Source organism: Fonsecaea pedrosoi (assembly GCF_000835455.1).
Source record: "Fonsecaea pedrosoi CBS 271.37 unplaced genomic scaffold supercont1.6, whole genome shotgun sequence".
In the NCBI taxonomy this organism is placed as follows: domain Eukaryota; kingdom Fungi; phylum Ascomycota; class Eurotiomycetes; order Chaetothyriales; family Herpotrichiellaceae; genus Fonsecaea; species Fonsecaea pedrosoi.
This window is the reverse complement of record NW_013550610.1, coordinates 552,483-575,276: the sequence shown is the minus strand read 5'-3', so window position 1 is coordinate 575,276 and position 22,794 is coordinate 552,483. Positions and strand designations below refer to the sequence as shown.

The 22,794-nt window shown below is 54.8% G+C and overlaps 3 protein-coding genes across 3 annotated transcripts; 2 read left to right on the top strand and 1 right to left on the bottom strand.

Annotated features, from left to right (window-relative positions):
• Nucleotides 1-1,441: 1,441 nt before the first annotated feature.
• Nucleotides 1,442-4,018, bottom strand: Z517_09161 (uncharacterized protein; the record flags this gene model as incomplete). Its single annotated transcript, XM_013425071.1, has 3 exons — nt 1,442-3,285; nt 3,346-3,449; nt 3,522-4,018. 3 exons carry the CDS (start codon nt 4,016-4,018, stop codon nt 1,442-1,444), a joined length of 2,445 nt encoding a protein of 814 aa, XP_013280525.1.
• Nucleotides 4,019-5,774: 1,756 nt separating this feature from the next.
• Z517_09160 (uncharacterized protein) lies at nt 5,775-6,959 on the top strand (the record flags this gene model as incomplete). The annotated part of the gene is made up of 1 exon (XM_013425070.1): nt 5,775-6,959. One exon carries the CDS (start codon nt 5,775-5,777, stop codon nt 6,957-6,959), a length of 1,185 nt encoding a protein of 394 aa, XP_013280524.1.
• Nucleotides 6,960-14,492: 7,533 nt separating this feature from the next.
• Nucleotides 14,493-14,855, top strand: Z517_09159 (uncharacterized protein; the record flags this gene model as incomplete). Its single annotated transcript, XM_013425069.1, has 1 exon — nt 14,493-14,855. One exon carries the CDS (start codon nt 14,493-14,495, stop codon nt 14,853-14,855), a length of 363 nt encoding a protein of 120 aa, XP_013280523.1.
• Between the last annotated feature and the right edge of the window lie 7,939 nt (nt 14,856-22,794).

Genomic DNA, 22,794 nt, shown 5'->3' with positions numbered 1-22,794 from the left:
TCGTGGAGGGACTTATCTTGTCGTAGGTGGGAGAAAAAGCAGCGAGGGTCGGCATCCCATCTACATACCGTCGGAGGCGGCAGAATTTACGCTCCTTAACCCGAAAGTGGTAGGCGGTCAATGGCGTAAGAAGCCGCCTTTCCAGCTCAGGTCAAGCGGGGATACTAAGGTCGAAAACGGAACGGTAGCGACGCTGCTTTTTGCAGCCGCCTAGACAATGATTCGGTCCTCCTCACGAGCCTCCTAGCGAGACCTACTTTCGTTCCTGACGCCAATCATCGTGGTGAATAGAACACCGGCCCGACCGGCGTTGCACCATCCACGCCCGACGGTACGACCTTTTGCCCCCACGGAGGGTGAGCCACGGGTGCGCACTCCCCCAGCTCGCGCGAACCAGTGAGCACAGGGCGGCGTCACCCTCGTCCCGAAGAGGGGTGAGCTGACCGTGAATTTGCCACATCTTGGCATTATCGTCTTACCTTCCCTTTGCGAGCGGAAGCACATCATGATCATCAAACCGCGTTTCGTGTCTCGCAAGCCGACGGCGTGGTATATTGGGATATTCCTCAAGGCGTCACGCAAGTCGATTTGCATAATTGGTTTCTGTGCGGCGCGTGATGGCATCTTCTACAAATCTTCAGTATCGACCTTGGCAGTTGCTATTCCGGAGCGGTCACAGATAACTCTTGTGGTAGCACCGTGAAGGATGCCTTTCGACACGCCTACCACTGGTGCCCCAATCCCTCCGATAACCCTAGAATGACCGGGGCAGCAGCTAGACTGAGCGGAACGCTGCTGATACCTGGCTCCCACAACACGGTCACAAGTGAAAGTGGTAAGTGGTAACGGTTAACGATGAGTCTTTTGCCCATGCCGACGCTAACTTCCTGGAACAGCGGCATGAGGCGCAAGATTGCTGACAGGATCACAAATTCTGCAATGTTACATACAGCATCGAAAAACGAGCGAGGCGAGGCGAGACGACCAAACCAGCGAAACCCATGGACGTCTGCTTCCCGATCCTCTACCTGCCACGGCCGCCAGTCGAATACAGAGATCGAATACACAAAGGAAACACCGCCCGTCCTGCCGTTTATCAATCGATCCCACTTGCTCCAGAACAGCATGATACCTCCTTTCTTTAATACATGGTATAAATGAGGGCCAAAAATCGGGTGCGGAGGTGCGGCCATACGGCGGCGCAGCCTTCAAGAGTACAAATACAATGGTCATGGCGGCCAGCAATTTTCTTCCAGCCGATAGGCGTGCTTGCTCTGCGCCGCCATGTTGTGGAAAGCATCTGGGAAAGAGAAAGCTTGAGTTGCACAAAGAACGCCTCGAAAGCGCATAGACTCTGGTTCGGAACGGGTTCATGCATGGCTGGCAACGATCCAGATGTATGTCGCAAGCCATGTGTGCCATGCTATCGTTCGTCCAGCCGCTATGACCCGAGCCGCTTGACGCAATCCAGACAACTGAGCTCGCTTGGCGAGAGCGTATCTGTTGTTTGTGGGGTTCTGATGGCATTGCCGTCTTTCCGCCAAACCTCGGAAACCTTCGAGGCCTGCAGCATAGCGCGGACGAGGACCTGGGTCCAGGGGTCATCCAGAAAGGCGCTGGCGATCTTCTCGCCGATAAGCATTGTTGATGGCTCCCCTTCGGATGCCGATGTCGAGAGTCTTGCAAGCCCCGAGATGATACAGACCGCTTTCATTCTCATGTTACAGAGAGTCGCGCGGAGCTTTTCCGACAATGTCAATGGCTTCATCACAAGCTCAATCCGTTCTGTCACGTCAGCCAGAAGAAGACAGGCCAGGTTCCATCGAATCCCCAGGTTTATTGTGCACGAGGAATCGCAGATGCTGAGCGGATCGGAGGAGAGCCCCCCGTATCGCTTGTTCCCATGGTTGTACACGTCCACAGCCTCGAGGATGCATGTCTCAAGCTCGGATTCTGGTCGTCGTCGGAAGAGCAGAGCTTGAAGCTGCGCAACTTTGCGGAAGAGCAATGTGGTGATTGGAGCGCCTTCAGCACCCAACCGGGAATGGCAATCTATCGTCTGTCTCCCATCTGGTGTTTTGATCACTTTGACCTCCTTCCATTGCATGTTGGGGAGCTGCCATAGCCCAGAATTCTGTTCAACGTTTGCTTCCGCAGACTTCTCACCCAGAATGATTGCACAGTCTTCGTCGTGGATGAGGACTGGACGACCGTCAACTGCGGCTGAGATCGTGTCCAGCACCAGACCGAGACTGAAGAATGATCTCAGATATTGCTGACCTGCGTTGGTGCTGGTAAACCCAGCAGCTGAGCTATCTCTGCATTGTCGGATCAACTGGTAGAGATCGGAGATACCCCGCCGAATGAATCTGTTGCCAACTTGCCGACTATCTTGACGTGGGAATGCTATTCCCGACGGCGCCTCGCTGGCGAAACTCTCATCGTGTCCTGAAGACGGACGATGGATCATCCCAAGTATGAAGTTCGCCAGGATGACCTGAAAGGAAAGGATGTCGGGGCTGTTATCGATGGCTGCTTTGGCTCTGACCCAGAATTCTGGCCGACAGCCATTATCGAATCCGTATCTCGGCTCCCACCTGGCGGACCTTGGATCAATCCCCTGACTCCCGAACGCTGCAATTGCCGTTTTCAACACGCTCCAGGCACTCTCTTGATGCCAGGACATCAAATCGGCGTCGAGCTGCTGGGCCATGTCAATCAGAGAAGGCGACGACTTGTCTTCTTGAACTTCCCCGTCCAGGCCATCGGTGGGCCCAGAACTCAGCCTCGCAATCCACCATTTCAAGGGGCCCTCAAAACGGCGCAAATAGTTCTGAAAGAGAACGCTGTGGATTCTTGACTGCGGTTGTCCGCAGGAGGGGTCGGCCGGCGGTGACCATAGTACCCTCATCGGAAAGCTCGGTTGTTCGGGACTAGGAAACATTTCCTGTGGTGAGGTGGACCTGGATCGCGCAGAAGCAGAAGCATTCTCGTTCGTACGAATGCCGAAACCTTGGAGCAGAATGTCAGCGAAATCAATGTAACCGCCTGCGTCAATGTGGGAAGTATCGGCTGGTGTTTGATACTCATGACCCAATACCGCTAACAGGGGACTTACGCCGAGTACATTCTTCGCCCTCTGTCGCACAATTGAAACACGGTGTGCCCAGGCTACAGTCAACGTCCCGAGTCGCGCAAGCGACGCACCTCGCCATTTTCCCTCGTTTCGGTATTGACGCTCGTGACCGATTCTTGCACCATTCTTGATGTTCCCTCCAGATTTCCCTGCGAACCGGTCAGCGACTTGGTCCCTTCAAAGGATTCAGGGTTCCATCTGTGTCCTACCTGCGCCTAAAAGTCTTGGGGCAAAACCCGCAGGAAAACTTGGAGTCCTTCGAGTCTGGCAGCCTGTCAGCGACATCAGATGCTGGAAATCGGAAGGGAGCCACCTACGCGCTCGGAGATGGCGCAACATATCCTCGCGCCTCCCATAAGACATTCCACATGATGGACAATATGACCTTCTCTTTTGTCCAGTTGGCCGGGCGTCCGGCTGAGGCTCACCAGACGTGAATATTTGATCGTGACCGGCGACCGCGTTATTGAGGCTGACGTGGCTGTGCCACTCCGGTCCGGATACGAAACTATTGTTGAAGGTGTACTCAAACGGTTGCTCGCTCTGGGGACGGAGGAGGTCTTGCTGCTGTTGAGGGGGTACATGCATGATGACCTGGTCAATCATGGGAGGACTCGTGAAAGGGATCGGACCGCTCATGTCGCCATGGTGGAGGTTGAGGCCATTTTGCAGGCTGGGGGGGATTCTCATGACCACTTTGTCGATGAGCGGCTCTTTCGAGGCTGGCGATGAACCAGGCCATTCTCGGATTGACAGGGGGGTCGCATAAAAAGTCGGATGGGGCTGTTCGTCTTGCGCCGCGAAGCAATCAAAGGAATCGAAATATTCATCTCCCGCGACAGGTGCGTCGAAGGAGATGGGTGAGAAACCACTCACATTCATACAGGGCGAGTCTTGTTCGGAGGGTGACAACTTAGTGGGTGTTGCAGATGGGTATCTACAAAGGCGCAAAATGCCATGTTTAAAGCGAGGAAGAGGGAGAAAGGTATGTGGGGTGACTCCTTGATAGCAGCAAAGAGCTCGAACGCATGTGCAGATTCATGCTCGTCTCGTGGTCAAACGTGGTTTGAGACTTCGCTCACGGCCGGTTGCACTAGCAGCAGACGGAGGAGAATGTGGCTCTGGCTCGTGCGAAGAGCGCGTTATGGTGTGGTAGTAATCCAAGACCGGTCGTAGCCAGTCTCCTGCAGGTCTAGTAGCGATATCGAGACGAACAAACCAGATAGCGGCTCTCCATACGAGTCTTCAGCGCAAGCCCAACATACCGTTCAAACGCGCCAAGCTCAATCAAGCTCCACTAAAATTGGACAAGAATGAGACACAGGTTCATCTGATTGGCTTAGACCTCAGCCTAAACATCCTCTTCGGGACTAGGTGATTTGGACATTCCATAACGAGGCTAGGTGCAGTTGCAAGGGGGACAAAAACGTAAGGGGTTGGCGGGGTTGGCGGGGTTATCACGGACTGGTAAGCTGGCCAAGGGCATCGTACCCCGCGCTGAGCAGGAGCCTCATTCAAAAGACTGCGAGTGAGCTGAGAGGGAGTTGTTTTAAAGACCTGGGTATTTATTGTCCATTATGTTTGTCTTATTCCATCGTTATTGTGACCAGGGGCCGCATGACTCCGGGGTGGCGAGCAAGGGGGTTGGATACACATCGACTTCGACAATCACTACTCCTTCATATCCAACCCACAGGTCTCTGAAGTCCGGGTAGGCGATGAGGATGGCTTTTACACCACAGCATTCCTCCCATCCGCCCCGGATCGGCTGACCCTGCCCCATCTAAGCGAATCAGATGCATTTAAGTGAGAGATAGTGCGAATCTAATTGCAAGTCCCCGATCCCTTGCGCAACTCGGACCGTCGGCCCAATATGGTGCAGATCAGCGCGCCCGCCTAAACTGACCACTGTCGACTCGGTCAATTCGTTGCGTCTGGACAAGGTTGTTAACCTATCCACCAATTACACTGTATCTGGAGGGGCGAGGTGGAAAAGGTTCTTGAGACTAATTATGCCGGTAAGATGCTCATCGGTGGTTGGTGCAATAGAATCTCTTCTTGGCGATGCGGGCAAAGCGGGGGCATGGAGTTCGGGTTGCAGGATCCGAAGTTCTGTTTGCTCAACTTACCCTCTTCCCCCTCCTTACTTCCAGCATTGACAGGTGCGACAGGAGGCCTTGCCACCCTCTGTACAACCCGGGCAGAGACTCCGGTTGGTAGACAAGCGGATTGGCTTATTTGGCTTTGGATTACGCTTCGCCCCTTGCACATCTCCATCATCGCTGTGTTGAGGGCCAACAGGAGATGGTCAACCTCGACTTCCAAGCTGTCAAAAATATGCAGCCAGCACAGAACTGGGTGTCCGATTTTTGCTTCAGCTGTCTCCGAAGTGTCATTTGCGCCGTCTGATTTGACTGTTGGTACCTGGACTGCTTTTTCTGCCACATCCACCCTCATTGCCCGACCACATGCCCGGGTGTTTGACTGCAACTTGGTTTCTCCCTCCGTCTCCCTGCTCCTCTCGCCTCTCGGCTTTCCAGGATCGCAGTTGGTATATGAGTTATGGCTAGACCCCTCCTGGTTTGGACATGTTTCTCAGTCCTTTGTCTCACCATTTTCCCTTGCCTCGCTTGTCCAGATGGCCTCAGTCACCATTCCCGTACCACTTCTGTCCCCCGAGTCCCCTGCGCGGCGCACAGGCCCGCGCCCAGAGTCCTGGACCATCCCGCCTGTTGACGTCAATGAAGATTTTGTGAGGAAGCTGGCGATCTTGGTCCTGAGCCTGGTCGACCCCTTCGATGCCTTCTACATCAGATGGACCCCTGATCACGTCCGAGCCACCCTGTGCGCAGACAACGAGATCGTGCCCTGGCTCACATGGATCAACCGAGCATCCTACCAGAGCACCACTCCACTTCCAAGAGTGCCTAAAAACCTCGATCGGCTCATCTTTACCCTCCTCCCCTCCGCGCGAATCACCGCCACCACAGGCACCTTCAACAGCTCCTGGAAGATTGCCGAAACCATGACCCTCATTGGCCTGCCCACGCCCAAGGAGAAGGTTCTTGCCCTGCAACACTGCCTCCGAAATGCCCTCGATTACAAGAAGCTGCCGAGGTGCCGAGATCCGCTGCCCCGCAGCATCCTGGGCGTGTCTGGTCTCCATCGTCGGATGACCACCCTTGAAGAGCAGATCGGACAACCCTCTCTCGATACCCGGTTCACCGTGGTCCTCGCCCTGAGCCAGGACCATGCGTGGCCCCAGACGGTCAAGACCCTTGCCGTCACGGGAGAGTTGGACCACCTGCAGATGGCTGCCTTGCAGCAACTGCACACCGTCCGCTCGCCAGTCCTAGCCGTGGCGCTGGTCGTGGTGGTGCTCCTCACACCTCCGTTCCAAACCAAATTGGAGGTCCCGCACCCGGGCTTCCCTTTCGAGGCTGAGCTGAGGGACACATTCTACCTTGGGCTGAACGCCCTGCAGGCGCAGCATGGGCTGGGCCATTTCGCGCAGAGCCTGACTCCGGCCATGACAAACCTGCCCGACGCCCAGCTGAGCGACATGGGCCAATGGCATCAATACTGGAACACCACCTTGCCGTACATATGCCCGCCGCCACAGGTACAGGATAACAACAGTGACAAACAAAGCGAGAAGACCGCCCGGAGTTCGGGACGTTCCATCCAGTCCACCGGTCGACGTGGCCTGCTCAACCACAAGATGTCTCTCCCTTCCCTGCACCAGAAGCTGTCGATTCCGTCCCTTCGGCCTTTCATGTCGCACAACCGCTCCAAGACCAAGCTGCCATTCGTGCCGAAATGACCAACGAGCACTCTGTCAAGCTCACGGACTCGACCGCCCAGGTGCAGAGGCAGACGGGATGAGCGACACCAGTTTCTACATGCGAGAGACCTTTGCTCGAAGAGCCCATTTCCAGTCATCTCGTCAAACAACTCCGATTCCCAGTGTACCGATCTCCTTGTCGCCGGGAGCGATATCTCTTGAAAGAGCTGGTCACCATCATCTCGGCCGACATTTGCCCGGACTCAAGAGGAGGCTGCATTGGACACCGCATCTGCGCCACCAGGAAGACCTGGCCGCAGGCCACCAGCCTCCGCCCGAAGCAAGCATGCCAAATCCCAGTCTTGACTGCCCAAGAGGGGTGCCCGCCCACTTCTTCCGCTGACCGCCCAGGGCCATCGACCGGAACGTCCAGCGCCTGGCGATGCAGCGTGCAATGCGTGCGACGCGCCTTCTACTGCACTACTGCAACACCATCCCTTACCCACGATATACCCACACAAACCGGTTACTTCTATGAAAAAAATGGCACCGTACGATCGAACGTGGTCGTCTCTTTTTCGGGATATTTCCTTTTTATTGGTTCTTTTTAGAGGCGGTCAAAACGTTTGGATTACCAGTGGGACAAAATCACGGGGGAAAACCAAGCGACCTTGCTGCCATGGATGAATGACTAACGGATGAACTGATTGTCGTGTATTTTGCCTCTGGCTTATGTAACGGCTTCTCATGAATATGAAGATGATGCTAAGGATCTACTTGTCTGTTCTTGCCCTTTGTTTGTCGGCCGAGGACATGGAATGCAGCATGGGAAGAGGATTCCCAGAAAATTGCCGTCACCCATTCCGCCGCTTTCTCTTCCTGCGGCGCCCACCACCTTTGTTCTGCTCTGTTTGTCACAGCGCCTTGAATGAGCCCCCGGCCGAGTGTGGGTGGGAAGCCCCTCATCCCTCTTCTTGCTCGTCCGCGCCCCTGCTGTGACGTCTGTAGACCAGCAGCGTCAATCCACCTCTTCGCCATCGATCGAGTAAGATTTGACCATTGCTTGTATTCTCCTACCTTCCTTCACAGTATGGTGACATCAAGACTCAACGCCTTGTGCCTGAACCTCGTCTTGCCACCACCGGCGTGCCTCGCCGGAGATGCCACCTCAGAAACTGCGCCGCCTCCTCTGTGAGCTGTCCACCTCGTAACATGCACTGTTTTGCACATGACTTCTTCTCACAAGGCCATGCCAGTGATCTTGCCAGACCGACTTTGACCAGCGGGTATACGGCTATCCGAGCCGTAATGTCATCGTCGCAGGTATATTCGTGTCGTTCGATCGATCAACGGGAGGGCACTGCAGGAATGGGCCGGGGTCATTGAGGAAGCCACAAAGCCTGAAACGTCAGAGATGGGAATGCCAGGGATCCGGAGGTAGAGGTGAGGAGTATTCCACGGCAGATGCACCCCTCGTGAAACATACTGCACTGGGGAGAAAGGACGTGGGAGTGCTGGTGAGCAAGGGAGTTGCGTGTCCAGCACCAGACACCGTCAGTGTGCTTGAACGAGGGCAGGTATAGCGATCCAATGACATACTTGCATTACTGCCTGACAGCACGTGTTCAGAAGCGAACCAGTCATAAGAGCCGCAGTTTGAGGTAGGTATCGCGAGCTTCTCCCAGGGAGTGAGGTAAGTCAACCGATGCCTTCCAGGTGAGAAAAGCCCGCAGACGCCCGACATGTGCAGCCTCCATGCCACGTCTCGTCCTTCTCACTTCCATGTCCAGGAGGATCTCTGTCCTGCGTCATTCGTCGTTGTAGGCGACATGATGTACCAGAAGGCAATGCCGTCCATGGGGTATTGCCATTCACTGCTGCCTTCTCTTGAAACGTGACCACCTCCGCCACACCTGTCAATCATCGTGGACAAGACCGCCAGCGCAGTTTCTTCCCGTGCAAGACCTTGACCGTCCCCGGAACTATGCCTACTTTGAGTAGCATCCTTTCTACCTCCGAAACGACCCTTCTCGAAGGCGAAATGGATGCGCTGCCGTGTTTGCATGCGTAAGCCCAGAGACAGGTGCCATCTGCCGAGCAGGTAGGAAGATGCATTGACGCAGCGGAGTACCGGATCGCAGCAGATCTCTGCCGGAGGACGAAGATACTATTCTGGAGAGTAATGCGATTGTGCACAAAATGGGTGATTGTGGCTGGCTTCGCGCGCTTCGATGACAAACTGACAGGTCCAGTGGCTGCTCTTTGTAGTGCAGCCAGCCATGACACGATGACGGTGGGTTTCACAATACCATGAGTATCTTGTCGATACTAGCACTCCTCCCAGCTCCACTGTAGCCTACGAGCTCTTCCACCCTCCGAAGCGTCAACCACCCAACCGCAAACTTGACCCGCCAATGATCCGACTGGACGGGTTCATTTCCTCCCGCTTCCTCCATTGACTCTACGAACCCTACGAATACTACGAACTGTCTTTGAGTATGTCCAGGCAGGATGGCTCATGGGTTTCAAAAGAGAGATTCTGAGAAGAGTTGTGGAGTATAAAGCGCAGCGGGTTGTCATTCGGCTGAAGGCCTTACAGTGAAGGCCTTACAGTCGGTCCTTGCGGGCGGTGACTGGACCATGAGAGTACATCCGCATCCGTTCCAAGTCAAGGTTGCTGCAGACCTCTAGACGCCGCTGCTCGAGATATGTCGAACGGGATTCAACGAGAAATATCGGTGGCTCAATACATGATTTGGCGGAGAAGGAGGAGCAGATTGAGGAGATCGAGGAGGCGGTTTTCGGCGATTTTGGTGCTTGCTCGTAAGAGGCGGAACAAAGCCAGTCGACACATCACCGGGAGATGTGGGCTCGCTCGAAGGTGACTGGGACATTTGACATATCTGCGCAATCTGTTCGGACACCAGGCTGCGGGAAGATCTCCGAGCGAGAGTGAACTGCGATAAATGTCCAGTATCGGCGGGTGTCCTCATATCGATACCTTTGGTAAAGATGGCAGCAATGAATGTCATGAGCCACCTCGCAACCCAAGATCAATATGAATGTGATCAGACACCGTGTCGACCAGGCATGAATTCCTTCTAGAGTGACCGCAATCTGGAGCGTCATGCGGGTACACGGGAGTATTCCTACGCATACTCCCTCCTTTGCAGTTCCCCGTCCCTCAAGTTCACCGCTGTTAGTATGGAAGAGTCGCCTTACGTTGTGAAAGTCCAGACCAGAGACGAGACCTCGAGCAGAGCGCGGTTGTTGTCGGATCTTTGCAAGGGCGATCTGTAGTTACCTGTGCCATGGGAGTCTGATAATGGTCCTCGTATCGTCGTCTCCCAATACCGGGGTACTTCGAACTCTTTCAGAGCGAGGCAAGCGAACGCCCACCGCAGTCCACGGGGACTCAGCAATACGTTGGGGTGGGAGGTCTGCGTATAAGCGTAGAGGTCTCAACTCCATCCCCTTTGCCTCGTATCCTCCTACCCTGCGTAACCAAGTCTTTCAGCCAAGGCCTTTCTTTTGCCTGATTGCGTTGACTGAGGTCGTTCAACGGAGAGCTGCATTGCTGTGAAGCATCACCATTCGCTCATCGACTCCTCCGCCGAGCTCCCATACTGACAGACAGACCTGGCAAACTGGTCTGTGATGCATCGCCCTAATCCCGAACTGCGGCCTCTTCCTGCATTGATACTGAGTCGTGGCTGTTAGGCACTCAATGGTTATTACCTATCGTCCACATGTATGTGTCTGCATTACCAATCTATCATCCATGGCCTCGGCGGTTTGGCACGTGTGAAGCAACCACACAAAATTGGTGTCCAATCCGCACCTAATACGTCCATCCCCGCAATGCTGTGAGAGAGCCCAGGCCGACAAGCCAGCCAGTAACGAATTCTCAAGATCATTAATCTCTACAAGGACTGAAGATGACGAGGTCGCCATTGTCCTGTTGGGAAAGTCTGTCTCTCGGCGTCTTCGGCAGCGAGACCTTGGTCCACCAATCACATCTCTCCGTTTACGGAAACCTGTGGCCTTTGGAGACGGAAAACACACACAAGTCCACGCCGCGAAAAAGGTATTGACAGCGACGACAAAACATGCAGCCCTGATTCCATTGGAGAGTGCAGTTGATTTCATTTCGCCTTCGTGGGCGCACTGCCTCGAGCATGACAAGCGCTTCAACGGGATCTTCAACAGCCTTTGGCCCGCTCTCCCTTCACTTCTTGTTGGCATAGGTCGCCTCAAGATCCATGCCATTGTCGCTGGAGCCCAATATCCCTTTCCGACAGGAGCGATGGCGCTCCGGAGTAGCTGGCAAAAGTACTCGGGATTCGAGCGGGCCGTGAGCTCTCTCAGGCGCTCCTCGACCGCTGGCCGATCTGGTCTGCGCGCTCTTCCCGCAGGGCCGGACGACACATACAGCAGGACCTCCACGCTTGGAAAAGTCTGACTGTCGAAACAAGCAGATGATGAACAATTGAGGAGGACCCTGAATACGCCCATGCTGGTGCAGAAAGTCCTCTCCCGCAGCTCTGATCGGACTGCAAACCAACACGGATTGTCATGCCTTCAACCCCCCGTGCTCGCGCCATTGAACGCTCCCCGGACTGAAAATGCATGCAGCCGACACATCAGAGACGTGGAATACCGCTGCAGCTGTCATACAGCGGAAGAACGGATCTCTTCACCGCGAATTCAGGCAAAGAAGGACGGAGAAGCAGCCTTCTCCGCCAGCGGAAACGCTCCCCTTCCCTCCCCGGGCAACAGATCGGACGACAACATGCCCCAGTCACTCAATGCTTGCTCGGAGCCTCGATACCGATGCGGAGAGGCAATCCCAGACGGCCGAGTGACGCCGCCGCCCGCACAGAGCAAGCCCAGGCCGCCGCCGAAACTTCATCGTACCACAGCACCACAACGCGTGGCGCGATCCGCACAAAAAACATACGGGGAGTATCAGAAGCATCGTGCGCTTCTCCCATAAGACCCATTTGTCGCTGCGGCCACGTTTTGAAATCTTCGAGTTGCGGGTACCCCAGCGGGGGTCAACTGGTCCAAAGGCATTTCGACCAGTTGACCCCGGACATCGACGACGACCAACTTTGCCCAACGGCCCTGCCGCCTATTCCACGCTGTTAACGGCATCGTCAGGATGTCGGAACAATGGTTTAAATATCGCGGGACCTCCATCTCGTTAGTGTGGCGCCCCGAACAGCGGCGGGGGGAGGCCTCCGGCGTGTCCGACCCGCTGGCACCACTTCCTGTGACCCAGAATGCTTGCGGAGCAATGCCACGCGATGGACGCAGCGTAGCGGATGATGGATATGTTGATTGGAAGAGGCAGGGAGCGCGTGGTGTGGGAAAGAAAGCCGACAGACACGGGCAAATGCGGGCCGCTGCGGACAGGCAGGCAGCAGGGCAGACAGGCAGGAGGAGAGACAGCGTGATGATTGATTCATCGCGCAGCAGGGCAGCGAGAGGGAACTCGGATTGATCGTGTATCCTGGCAGGCTCTCAGTCGAGGAACGCGAGCGGGTGGGGGGAGTGGGTGATCGACGTCTCTTCCCCCTGCGCATTCCCGACGGCGCCAACACCGATGCCTGGACGAGGGACGAGACCGTCAGCCGCTTCCAAGGGCTCTCGGATGAGCAAGGAAGGAGACCGACGACTACTCCGCGTCAAATGGATGGGCAGGGGATGAGACCGATGATCGCTTCTCATGACCACGAGGTGAACAAGCAACGAGAGCACACGAGAGAGAGCGGACAGACACATTCCGACGAGCTACAATCCTGCCGAGACACGATGGCACAAGGCAGGCAGGGCAGGCAAAGTGTGACAGTCCATCTCACAACCACGATGCTGGGGGCCTGACCGACAAACGTGCGAGCGGTGCCCTCAGCAGGGCAACAAGGAAACAAGGCATCAGGGAAGGAGGAGAAAGTACTTGATGAGGTACTTCTCATTTCTTCTGGACTACACAGTACAACGGAGTATTTCAAGAACCCACACGCGCGCCGCGCATACAGGCTGCCCCGGCACAGAACGGCTCTGCAGCTCTGCAGTTCTGGGTCTCCCCGACATGGATTCCCGCAGCACCGATGATGCACGAGCAAACAGCGCAGGCAGCGAAGAAATGGACGGACATGTGGATATCAGGGTGGGCGAATGAGCGGCCATGTGAATGCCTGGAAGCGACGTCGAGCTTCATTCATCACGGGTTCCCGCTCAGCGGTGAAGACAAGCAGAGGATCAGAGTTCCCGGCGTGGACGGGTCTCGCAGTGCTTTGCCCAACTGTGTACGCGGTAGAGGGTGGATTGCGGTACGTGGGCGGCTTGACGGACACGGAGATGCCGAACGCTTGAGCAAGGCTATACCGAGAGACAGGGCAGACAAGCCATCGCGGCACCGTGTTCCGCGACGAGATCGGAGGTGTATTCCGAGCATGAAGATGTATCGGAGCACATGCTGCAAATGGTGGCTCGGCAGGGAGCAAGATGGCGGGATTGGTATTGAACATGGCATCCTGAATTATCAATGCAGTGGTACAATGGCAATATGTATTCGCGGAGGCCGCTCTCGAACTCACAGACATTCTCCGAGATCGTAACTATATAGAACCTGCATAGCGGTCATGTACATAGATCCGCGAGGGTATCTTGTCACATTTTCGCGTCTCCTCAGGCATGGGCGATGAGTTCCTCCTTGATGAGATCAGGTCGCCGCATTGGCTTGTCTCCCCACTGCCAAACGGAAGTCTCCAGTTGCGGAAAGCTGTGCCGACCTGACAAGATACCGGGAGAGTTCGTGCGCCGCCTCGCCCTACTCCCGAACATCCAGCAGCGGTCATTCCTATGCTTCCAGTCCCAGAAAGCGGTGAACGTGGGGAAAGACCATCTATTGCCTGCGCCGTGGTCGCTTGCCGCACGAGACAGACTTGGCAAGACTGTTCTTTGCTTCCAGCACCGGCCAAGGTATAGATAGGGATGGCAAGGTGCGCGCAAATACATCCGAACCAGGTTCCTCCCTCTGCATCGGTATCACTATCGACGAATGCCTTTCTCTTGTAGTATCCACGCTGTTTTCTTGCCCAAACCATTGATCACGGTCCTCCTTGAAGGGTGTTGAGTGGAAGTAACTTGCACCGCCGTGCAAGAAACGCCAGCGCGCCCGATTTGCGATATGGTGCCTTGACAAGGGCTGGCATTCCACAGATGCACGAAGACAATCCTGCACAAGTTGTAGGAGCATGGGTAGAGCGAGCATAAAGCTAGCAGCACAGCCGGGTACCCATCTTGATATGCGTTTGTTCACTCTTTCTCCCATCAGCAGCGAGGCCAACAAGAGCTTCAGCCGCCCTGGTTCAGTTGCGCCGCACGCACGTGGCGAGATGTACCAGCATGTTTCTCCTTGGTAGCTGGCCCGCTTCTGGTCAGAATCTTGTCTGGCCGTCCATTGCCATGAAACAGAGCGTTGAGGGCTGATGTATATGCATCACTCTTTTGTTCTTTCCGCCATCACAACTGCAGCGCTGCCTTTGGAGAATCACAAAGACGACAATGGCCCAGCCGGGGGATTGTGAGAGGTTCCACCTCTTCAGTGTATCTTCGGAGAATCTTGAAGACGGCGAAGGGCTCGCCGAAGGGATCCGGAGAGGTGTTCAGCTCTTTGGATATAATTGGCACCGATGCCACTGTGGTCGGGTGCGGTGCAGAAGAGTCGACGGCAGCGGTGTCATTGTTAAGGAACCGCGCTTTCTCGGTGACAGCGGTGTCTCTGTCTCCAGTTCGGGATACGCGGAATGCTGGACGGGCAAATGCGCTGAAGTGCGGACGATAGAGGAGGTAGGATTCGACGGAGTTGCAGCTAACTCAGTATTCGAACGGGAAGAAGTGCTTCAATGGGTCAGGGACAAGGGTTGACGGTTACGGGTCCGGCGTCCTGGCGAGTACGCAGGCGGAGGGAGAGATTCGCGGGAACGAAAGGTAGACGGTGGATGTGTGGATGCGAGGGACGGAAAGAGACAGGAAGAGAGGGACTCGGTGGTGCCAGTTCCTGTCGTGAGTACCGCTGGACAAGGCACAGCGCTCAACTCTGCATTAATCAAGTCAGTAGCAACGGCGAGTGCACATGGACAATGAGTGGAATTGGATCAAATTGTCAGGACAAAGCGCCAAAAGCAGATGGAAAGCGACATTAACTGCCTGCGCTCTTCCGCTGCGCCCCCAATCGGTTTCTTTGGGCGACAAGCGCAGGTGCTCGAGGGTTGCTGAGGGGCGGGTGGCAGGACTTTGGGCCAAAGACACTTGTAGGCGAAGGCGCTCAGACTTTGCCTCGCTCCAATGATTTGTGGTAATTCAGCGTTTGCTTGGTCGAGAGACGAATTGGAAAATGATTATTCCGCTCCGATAGTCTAACTGTGCGTAGACTAGGCTCTCCTCTGGGAGCCGGCTCGTCCAACCTTCCACTTGTGGTACAAGGCAGGATATGCACCTTCTTGATATAGTTAGCGGTATCCTGAGCATGCCAAGCATTGAGTTTGCTTTGTTTGCCCACGAGGCTGCGAGGCTACAGAACGCCTTGCAAAGGATACCTTCATTGATCCCTCGTGGCTTTGAGTCTCAAACCTACTGTACCTTGCCAGGATATGGAACGCTCTCCATATACCGCATGAATCCAAGCACCGAGTCAATACTACGTCCGTTGTGCTGAGTGCGCCGAGATTATGGTCTCGTACTCAGTACATCGGAGCCACTACTGCGGGCTATGAGTGCCTTAGAACTCGACCTCACACCCCTCGTACGAGCACGATGTACATATTTGACGAGGAAATTTGGTCGAGGCATGCTGCGCTCAAAGAGGCTAGTTTACCATTAAATCGGAATAGGGACGAGTGCTTGGAGTCTGACTTATTCGCCGTCACCGCGACACCCAGCCATACTACGCCCTTCAGATACGGCAACTCCCTTTTGCAAAGTTCTCATACCGCTGCCTTGCCAGAGTTGCATGCCAACCATCCTAAGCTATCGTGGCTGCAGCGCATCACGAGCCTTGAATCGTCACCTTGTGTTCCGATAACCTGCTCGTAGCGCCCGCAGAACTACCCTACACCCTGCGACCAAAGCACTTCTCTACTACACCTTCTGCAGGCTTTGCTCTACGAATCGACACCATAATCACCTGCTCATAACCAAAATTTTATTTACCAGACTCGTCTGGTTCAGCTGCAGTTGGACCTTGCTTAATCTGGGCTGAAGTGGTGTCGGAAGCGAGATGAACGACATGCCCAAAGTGTCTTTGAGTCACAGGCCAGGGTATCAACTATTCTCCAACTGCCGGCAGGGATGGCCATGCCCATGTCTTGCTCGATGAGGCCAGAACAGGGATCCTACCAGGTTGCTGCGAAGCACTGCAAGGACCTTTGGAGACCTTTGGAGATGCCGGCCGTTGAATCAGAGGCATATCCCCCCGTCTTGAGATGTAATGACAGTTGGCGAGGGCGAGAACGCACTTTCGGCCCCTTCGTTGTTGCGCAACTGCAAAGCGTAGAGCGAGGGGACACGTCGGCGTCGGCGGCGTGCTCGTCTTGAACGGAGGTTGTTGTCTGTGAGAAGGTATATGCGACGACTGCATTGTGGTCATTACCCCACAAACACGACCATGATCAAGGACAGCAACTTGGCGCCGCACTTTGGAGTCAGTCGTGCAAGTGTGACACTGATGGTGATGCTTTGCTGCATTGGCCAACGAGTATGGCTAGAAGGACGTGATTCGCCGAATTGGGCAAAGGTCTATCAAGGGCCTGCATCACTGTCGAATGCATCCCTGTCAAAGGACAGCACATGCGAGTGCAGACATCCTTGCGATTGCTGTTGCTTCTCTCCCACTACCTTCCCTTTCTGTACAAGCACAGCCAACTGTCTGCGTCCAAAACAGGCAGGGCGTCTGCATGGGGGAAATGTCAACAGAAAGACTTCCTCGCGGCATCCTGAACCGCAACCTGGGGCGTTTTTCTTCCTATCATGAAATTGGTTCGTCATTACTTTCCTCTGAGCTCCTCTTGGCCTGGTCTGTCGCTTCCCCAGTCAGACTATTCTCCTGCGTTCGAGTGAGGCGTGAGCCCGTGGCCAATGGTTCCGTTTGCTAATGCAGAGGTGTAATTGGCAGCAAGCCTCCCATGTCCTTTCCTGGAGGTGTGGGCAACCGACCGCAAAGGCCACGGTCTGCACTAATCGAATGTGATGCATGTGCAAGCCAATGCCGAGTCCGGCACCTTGTATCCGTTCCGTTTTCGGGTCTGCGACTTACGGCTGTGCACCGAGCAGTCGTGACATCGACGTAATGTTTCAGCTGCGAACGCCAACACTAATAGCTCCAGTAGAGTTCTCTCTTGGCCGGCCACTTGACATGCCGGCACATTCTCAACCGTCAACGCCTGTGCGGGGTATTTTCGTTTACGCCGCCGCTGACCATCCAGAATAGGTATCGGACGTGCTGAAAGACGGCTCTGCAACCCGAGAGCTACTCCGTAGTGCTCTTCCGTGCGCGGAGATGCTGACCTTCGCCTCCTTCTCGGCACGAGTAGAACAATTGAGATGTTACGAGGTCCAAGCACCACCGGCTGAACATCGCCGTCTATCCCCGTTCACCACCATCCCAGCCAATTGAGTCGCACTCTTTCACCTTATCTCTGGAGCGGCCTGGACAGAGGAGCCTCTGCAACTAGCGGCGGCCCGATATGTCGTCCCGGTCCTCGCAAGATGCATCTCAAAACGCACACAACCCACCCTTCACATATTTCTCGGTCAGACACTCACATCATACTGACCGTCCTCCACACCATCTACCAGTCTCACAGCGGCTACTTCCTTGGAGGTCCAGCTGCTGCAGAAGAGTTTGCCACTGTGGAGCCCGGCTCCGACTTCCTCTGCGCTACCAAAGTCTCTTGCAGCTTGTCTGCAACACGACCCTGGTCGGGCGTTAGTCTTTTCAACTGTTTCCGTTTAGGGACAAAGCGACGGAGGGAAGGAACCCAGGATCATTCACGTGCTTCACCTGCTTACAACCACCAGCCAGGGTTGCTGTTGACATTGCTCTTTTTGGCAGAACCGACGCGGCTGCGGCGAGCCCCGGGATGTGTGCGGGGGGCGAGCAGTCGTAGAAGTTTTCTTTTCCTTGCAGTCTGGCCTACCCAGTAGCGAGCGCCACGACACGGATCGCCCTTGGCAGTCCGTCACGACCTTCCTGAAAAAAAAAAAGGATGGCGTTAGACTGCAGGTTTATTCAGGGAGTGGGATCTGCTTGCTGCTCGTGCACCTAGGTGAGCGAAACAGACGAAGCCTCTGATGGCGGCATTGCTACCCTGGTGCCTGTAGATGCAGTGGGCAGTGGTGGACAGAATCAGACAAAATCGAATGAATTAGGAAGAAGACAATCTGTCAGAGAGATAGCCCGCACGAGGAAAGGAGTATTGGAGGGTTGCGATCCAATGTGTTTTGTACGGAGTACTGTCTGTACCAAGCATGACCCAGATTGAGCTTTGCAAAGACAGGTAGACAGGGATCCCGTGTGTGGAACCTACAGGGATCTTGAGGCGGACGAGGTACCTCGCGACGCTCGCTGTGGTCACAATACTCGCTTTGATGATGCATTAGTTAGAGGTAAGAAGATGCTGTCATGATATTCGACTGATACCGGAAACTTTTAGCCGAGACTCGTGGCGACACTTTATTGGACAGGACATTTCCGGTTAACTTTCCTAGTCAGGTTGACTTTCCTGATATGGTTTGGTTCTTCTGACTTTCGTCTGACTTGACCACCGACACCACCACCACCACCACCACCCATCACTTGCATTTGTGCTTGTCCCTTGTCCACCCTGCAGAGCATACGAGCACTTGGATATGTGCCAAGTACTCGGTTCACACCGGGTCTGATGCAACAAGGTATTTTGGACCTTCCCAAACGAGTGACACCAAGAAACTGCCGACTTAGACATTCGCGGACGATAAGACTGCAGCTCAACCAATGGCACCCACCTCGGCTGCTCGCTTTGCCGTCCCTCTACTCCCTATATTTAGGCGAGTCCTGCCTGTGCGCTCACGTACTCCTGGTTTCTTCTTGCTCGGAGACTTCCCGCCCTTCGCAAGGGCCATTGGACCTGGGGATGAGAAGGAGAAGAAAAGCCTTGGTGTCTGCACAACTGGAATGAAAGTCGATTTCTACCGCTTCAAAATATGGAGATTCGAGTGATTCACAACATGGCCAGACCCGCTCTCACTGTTCTCGATGGTGTCGCTTGTTCTGTCTTCGATCCTGCAGCCTCATGAACAAACACGAACACACGTCAATCTCCGGTTCTACGTTGCGTTTGAGGCCTCTACAGGACAGTTATTGAGCCACTCTTGTCGTCAATCTCATCCAAAGTGGTCTTCACAGATGCTCGATACGAATCAACGAGATGCCTTATTCCGCAAGACAGCGAGGACCGAATCCTTCGTGCTCGGGCCATGGTCCGATGACTGATGCCGGCACCCTCGAGGAAGACACTTATGGAGCATAAGGGAGAACGGCCCAGAGAAGGCGAAGATGCTTTTTAGAGATGCCTCCGGACAAGCCAAAGATCTCGCCAGGAAATGCTCGTACACACTGCCGTTCGATCTCTTGCGCCATGGCCAGCGGACTACCACCGACACTGCACACCCCGCGTCCAGAATGTCAAAATGTGGGTTCCCGTTTGGAGCATGCATTTCCGGAAAACCGACCCGGGCTCCAGACATGATCTATCCGCATATACACATACCGAGCTGCCTGAGAGCGAGCCACCGTTCGCAAGATTCAGGTCGAGCTGGCCCCAGGTTCGCGGCGTCTTCTTGGATTTCAGTCGATGCTGGCTCATCGCCGAGACCATGAGGAATCGCGCCAGTTGCATTGAACCGCGTTTGGGTTGGGAACAACACGGGCGTTATGCAACCATCAAAAGTCGGCCTATAGGCCATTTACTAATGCTAGAAATATTTTGGTTCCGGACTTGACGACCGCGATCCAATGACCCGCGTCCGGGTTATCCGTCCATCTACTATCGTACCCAAACTACCTCTGTTCACGATTGCGATCGAGATGCACATGTACACATGTCATCATACTCGAGCGTAGAGCTCGCCTTGGGGGGGAAATACTCGATGCAACCGGGAAGATGCCGCGGATATAGCCTTGTAAGGCTTTCTGTCGAACAAGATTTATCGCGCCGTACCACAGGACTTTGATGGTCCAGCAGTATAGACGACTCGTCGAATTGGACTGTTTTCCGAGATACTCGCTCTCCTTCCACTCATCGGCGAGCGAGGAAGTTAGCGACTGTCGACTCGGCCACGGTCCAGAACGAAATCTACCCTCGAGTGCTGGAGGCGCACGAGGCTTTCGACCTCCCGGCCGTTTAATGGCGGTCAGGGTGGATGAACCGAGATGCCTCGTCTTCTCGCCGCACTGAAATCTGAAGCACCGGCGACCAATCGGACCTAAGTGTTTGATTTGGCAGTGTTTGCCCACTGGGCGCGGCTCTCCGCTCCCGCTTCCAATTTCAAGTGTCAGCGCCACGTACATGCCACAATTGATGCCTGTGACATGGGAAGACGTCTCTACTCGGTCAAAGCGCTGCAGTATCTCTTTTGTTTCCCCCTGGACCACCCTCAGAGTCCTTATCAGGATTGCTCTGCCCGTGGCACGAGAGGGGCCCAAGTGGTCTGCACACGCCTCTTTGTGGAGTTGGTGCCGCCATGTTGAGCGAGTGTCGTCGGTAATCCGGCGTCCTTCAACTCCTACTATTAGACATTCGGCCATGGTACAGATCCACCACGTGGATACGGTTTCCATGGATATTCTGTCGAGAGCGGTTTGCCTGTCAGTACGGCGTCTGACTTCTGCCGGCGATTTCAGCCGCCGTTTTCTTACAGCGATCACGCTGTCACGGTCGTGATCCGTGTCTCGAAAGACTCGGCAACCGTTTAAACCCGTGGCTTGCCCTGGGTTGTCCAGCCCTACGTTCCTGCGGATGGCCCCTTCAATGCGCAAGGAAATCGTTTGTCGGTCACAGCAGTCGCGATTTCTACGGCCGACGACACTCATTCCCCGACACACGAGCCCCTTTTACCTTCTCGTTTTTTTCCGCGCCCCGAAAACATCAAACAAGCCCCATTCCGACGCCGATGGAGCCCTTGGACAATTTTCCGTGTGACTTGGGGCAACTCGGGGGCCTGAACTATTGTCGGTCTGGGGAAGAAAAGGTTCTCGTTGGATCAACATTGTTGACGTTGGTTTGACATAATGGAAAAGACTGCCTCGTTCGGTCACGGCTATTGTCGTCCTGACTGAGTGCCTTTCTTTTCTGTTCGTCTGGGTCCTGCGAGAAATCTGCCCGGTTTCCCATCCTTTCGAACGGACTGCAGGGTCAAACCCTAAGATGGAGGATTCCAGCCACCTTTGAGGTCGAATCGGATGGAGGTATATCAAGCCATCTGCGAGTGGTCGGGGGATTTTGATCGCAACTCGCTCATTCCGCATGGGAGGGTTTCACGATACACTCGGTTAGACCGCAGCGCAGCGTGGATTTCCCTCACCTCGGATGTATGCGGGCTGTGATTCGAATGGTCCATATACATACATGGGACTGTCTGCGCTGACAATTGAACGGCCTGATTCTGAAGCTCTTTGTCTGTTCTTATTTGCCTCGTACTTGTCTCGGCAGTGGCTATGAAGCATTGCAGTATTTCATTTTGAGTAGGCTTTTTATGCTATCCAGGGCAGGCAAGGCAAAGCAAGGCACTGCCGCTCTGATCCCGGCAGGTCTGCTCGGTACTATCAGACAATGTCTCACGAGGCGCCAAAGCTAGATTTGAGAGGTGACTTGAGTAGTTATATATTGTGCTTCGAGGGGCGATTCTATTCGTTGATGGATTGATAAGACAAGTACAGTAGGTAGTACGTGTCTCCATCTCCTCCGTCTTTCCTCTCCTTCTCATTTGTCCTCTGATAGCCATAATAAGTAGTACATCACCACTAGAATATCCCTACCTTCTTTACCTCCACGGCACCACGGGTCGGTACGGTATCCCTCTCTCTTGAATGGCGCCGGGAACACATTGAGGCCCGTGGCAGGAATCGCAGTGCCACATGCGGCGGTAAATCCAGATCGATCTGAGGGTATATAATGTTACTTATCGTGCACGAGTTCCAGGACTGGCGAGCAAACTAGCAGGCAGGCAGGTAGGCAAGCAGGCCGGATGCATGCATGCACGCATGCACATAAGTGATCAGATCTCCTGGGCTCTCTCATGGCCAGTAGCCACGGCACCCTGCCATGTCAATAGTAGGAGAACTGGGAAGGTCCTGGCATGCGGACTGGCCGTATGTACCGCGGCTCTTGAGGTATGCCGCATACGCATTTGTTATCTGAGCGCCGCAGTGTGGGTTGCCAGGTCTTGTGTGCGTCGTCTTCATCTCTTGGGCAGGCTCCATCTCTCTCCAGCATCTCGTTGCTTCCCCTCAAAAGTTCTCTTCACATCGGTAGGGTAGGACAGGATATTGCCGCGCACGCAGATCGAGCGGGTAGGGGAGGTAGACACGAGTGGACGGATAGGCAGGGCGTGCGGCGGCGCAGGTGAGAACAGAAGGGATCTCAGGTCGTGCGCAGGTCGTCGTTTCTCGTTACGGAGCGGCCGGCGAAGTCGGTCATTCGGCGAGATTAAGACGACAGAGGTTTCTGCATCGTTCAGTAGGGGGGGGGGGGGGGGGAGTGTGCCGTGGTGACTCTGTTTGAGCCTCGTATCTGCATGATCAGCATCCTCATAAGGTGTATGAAAATCT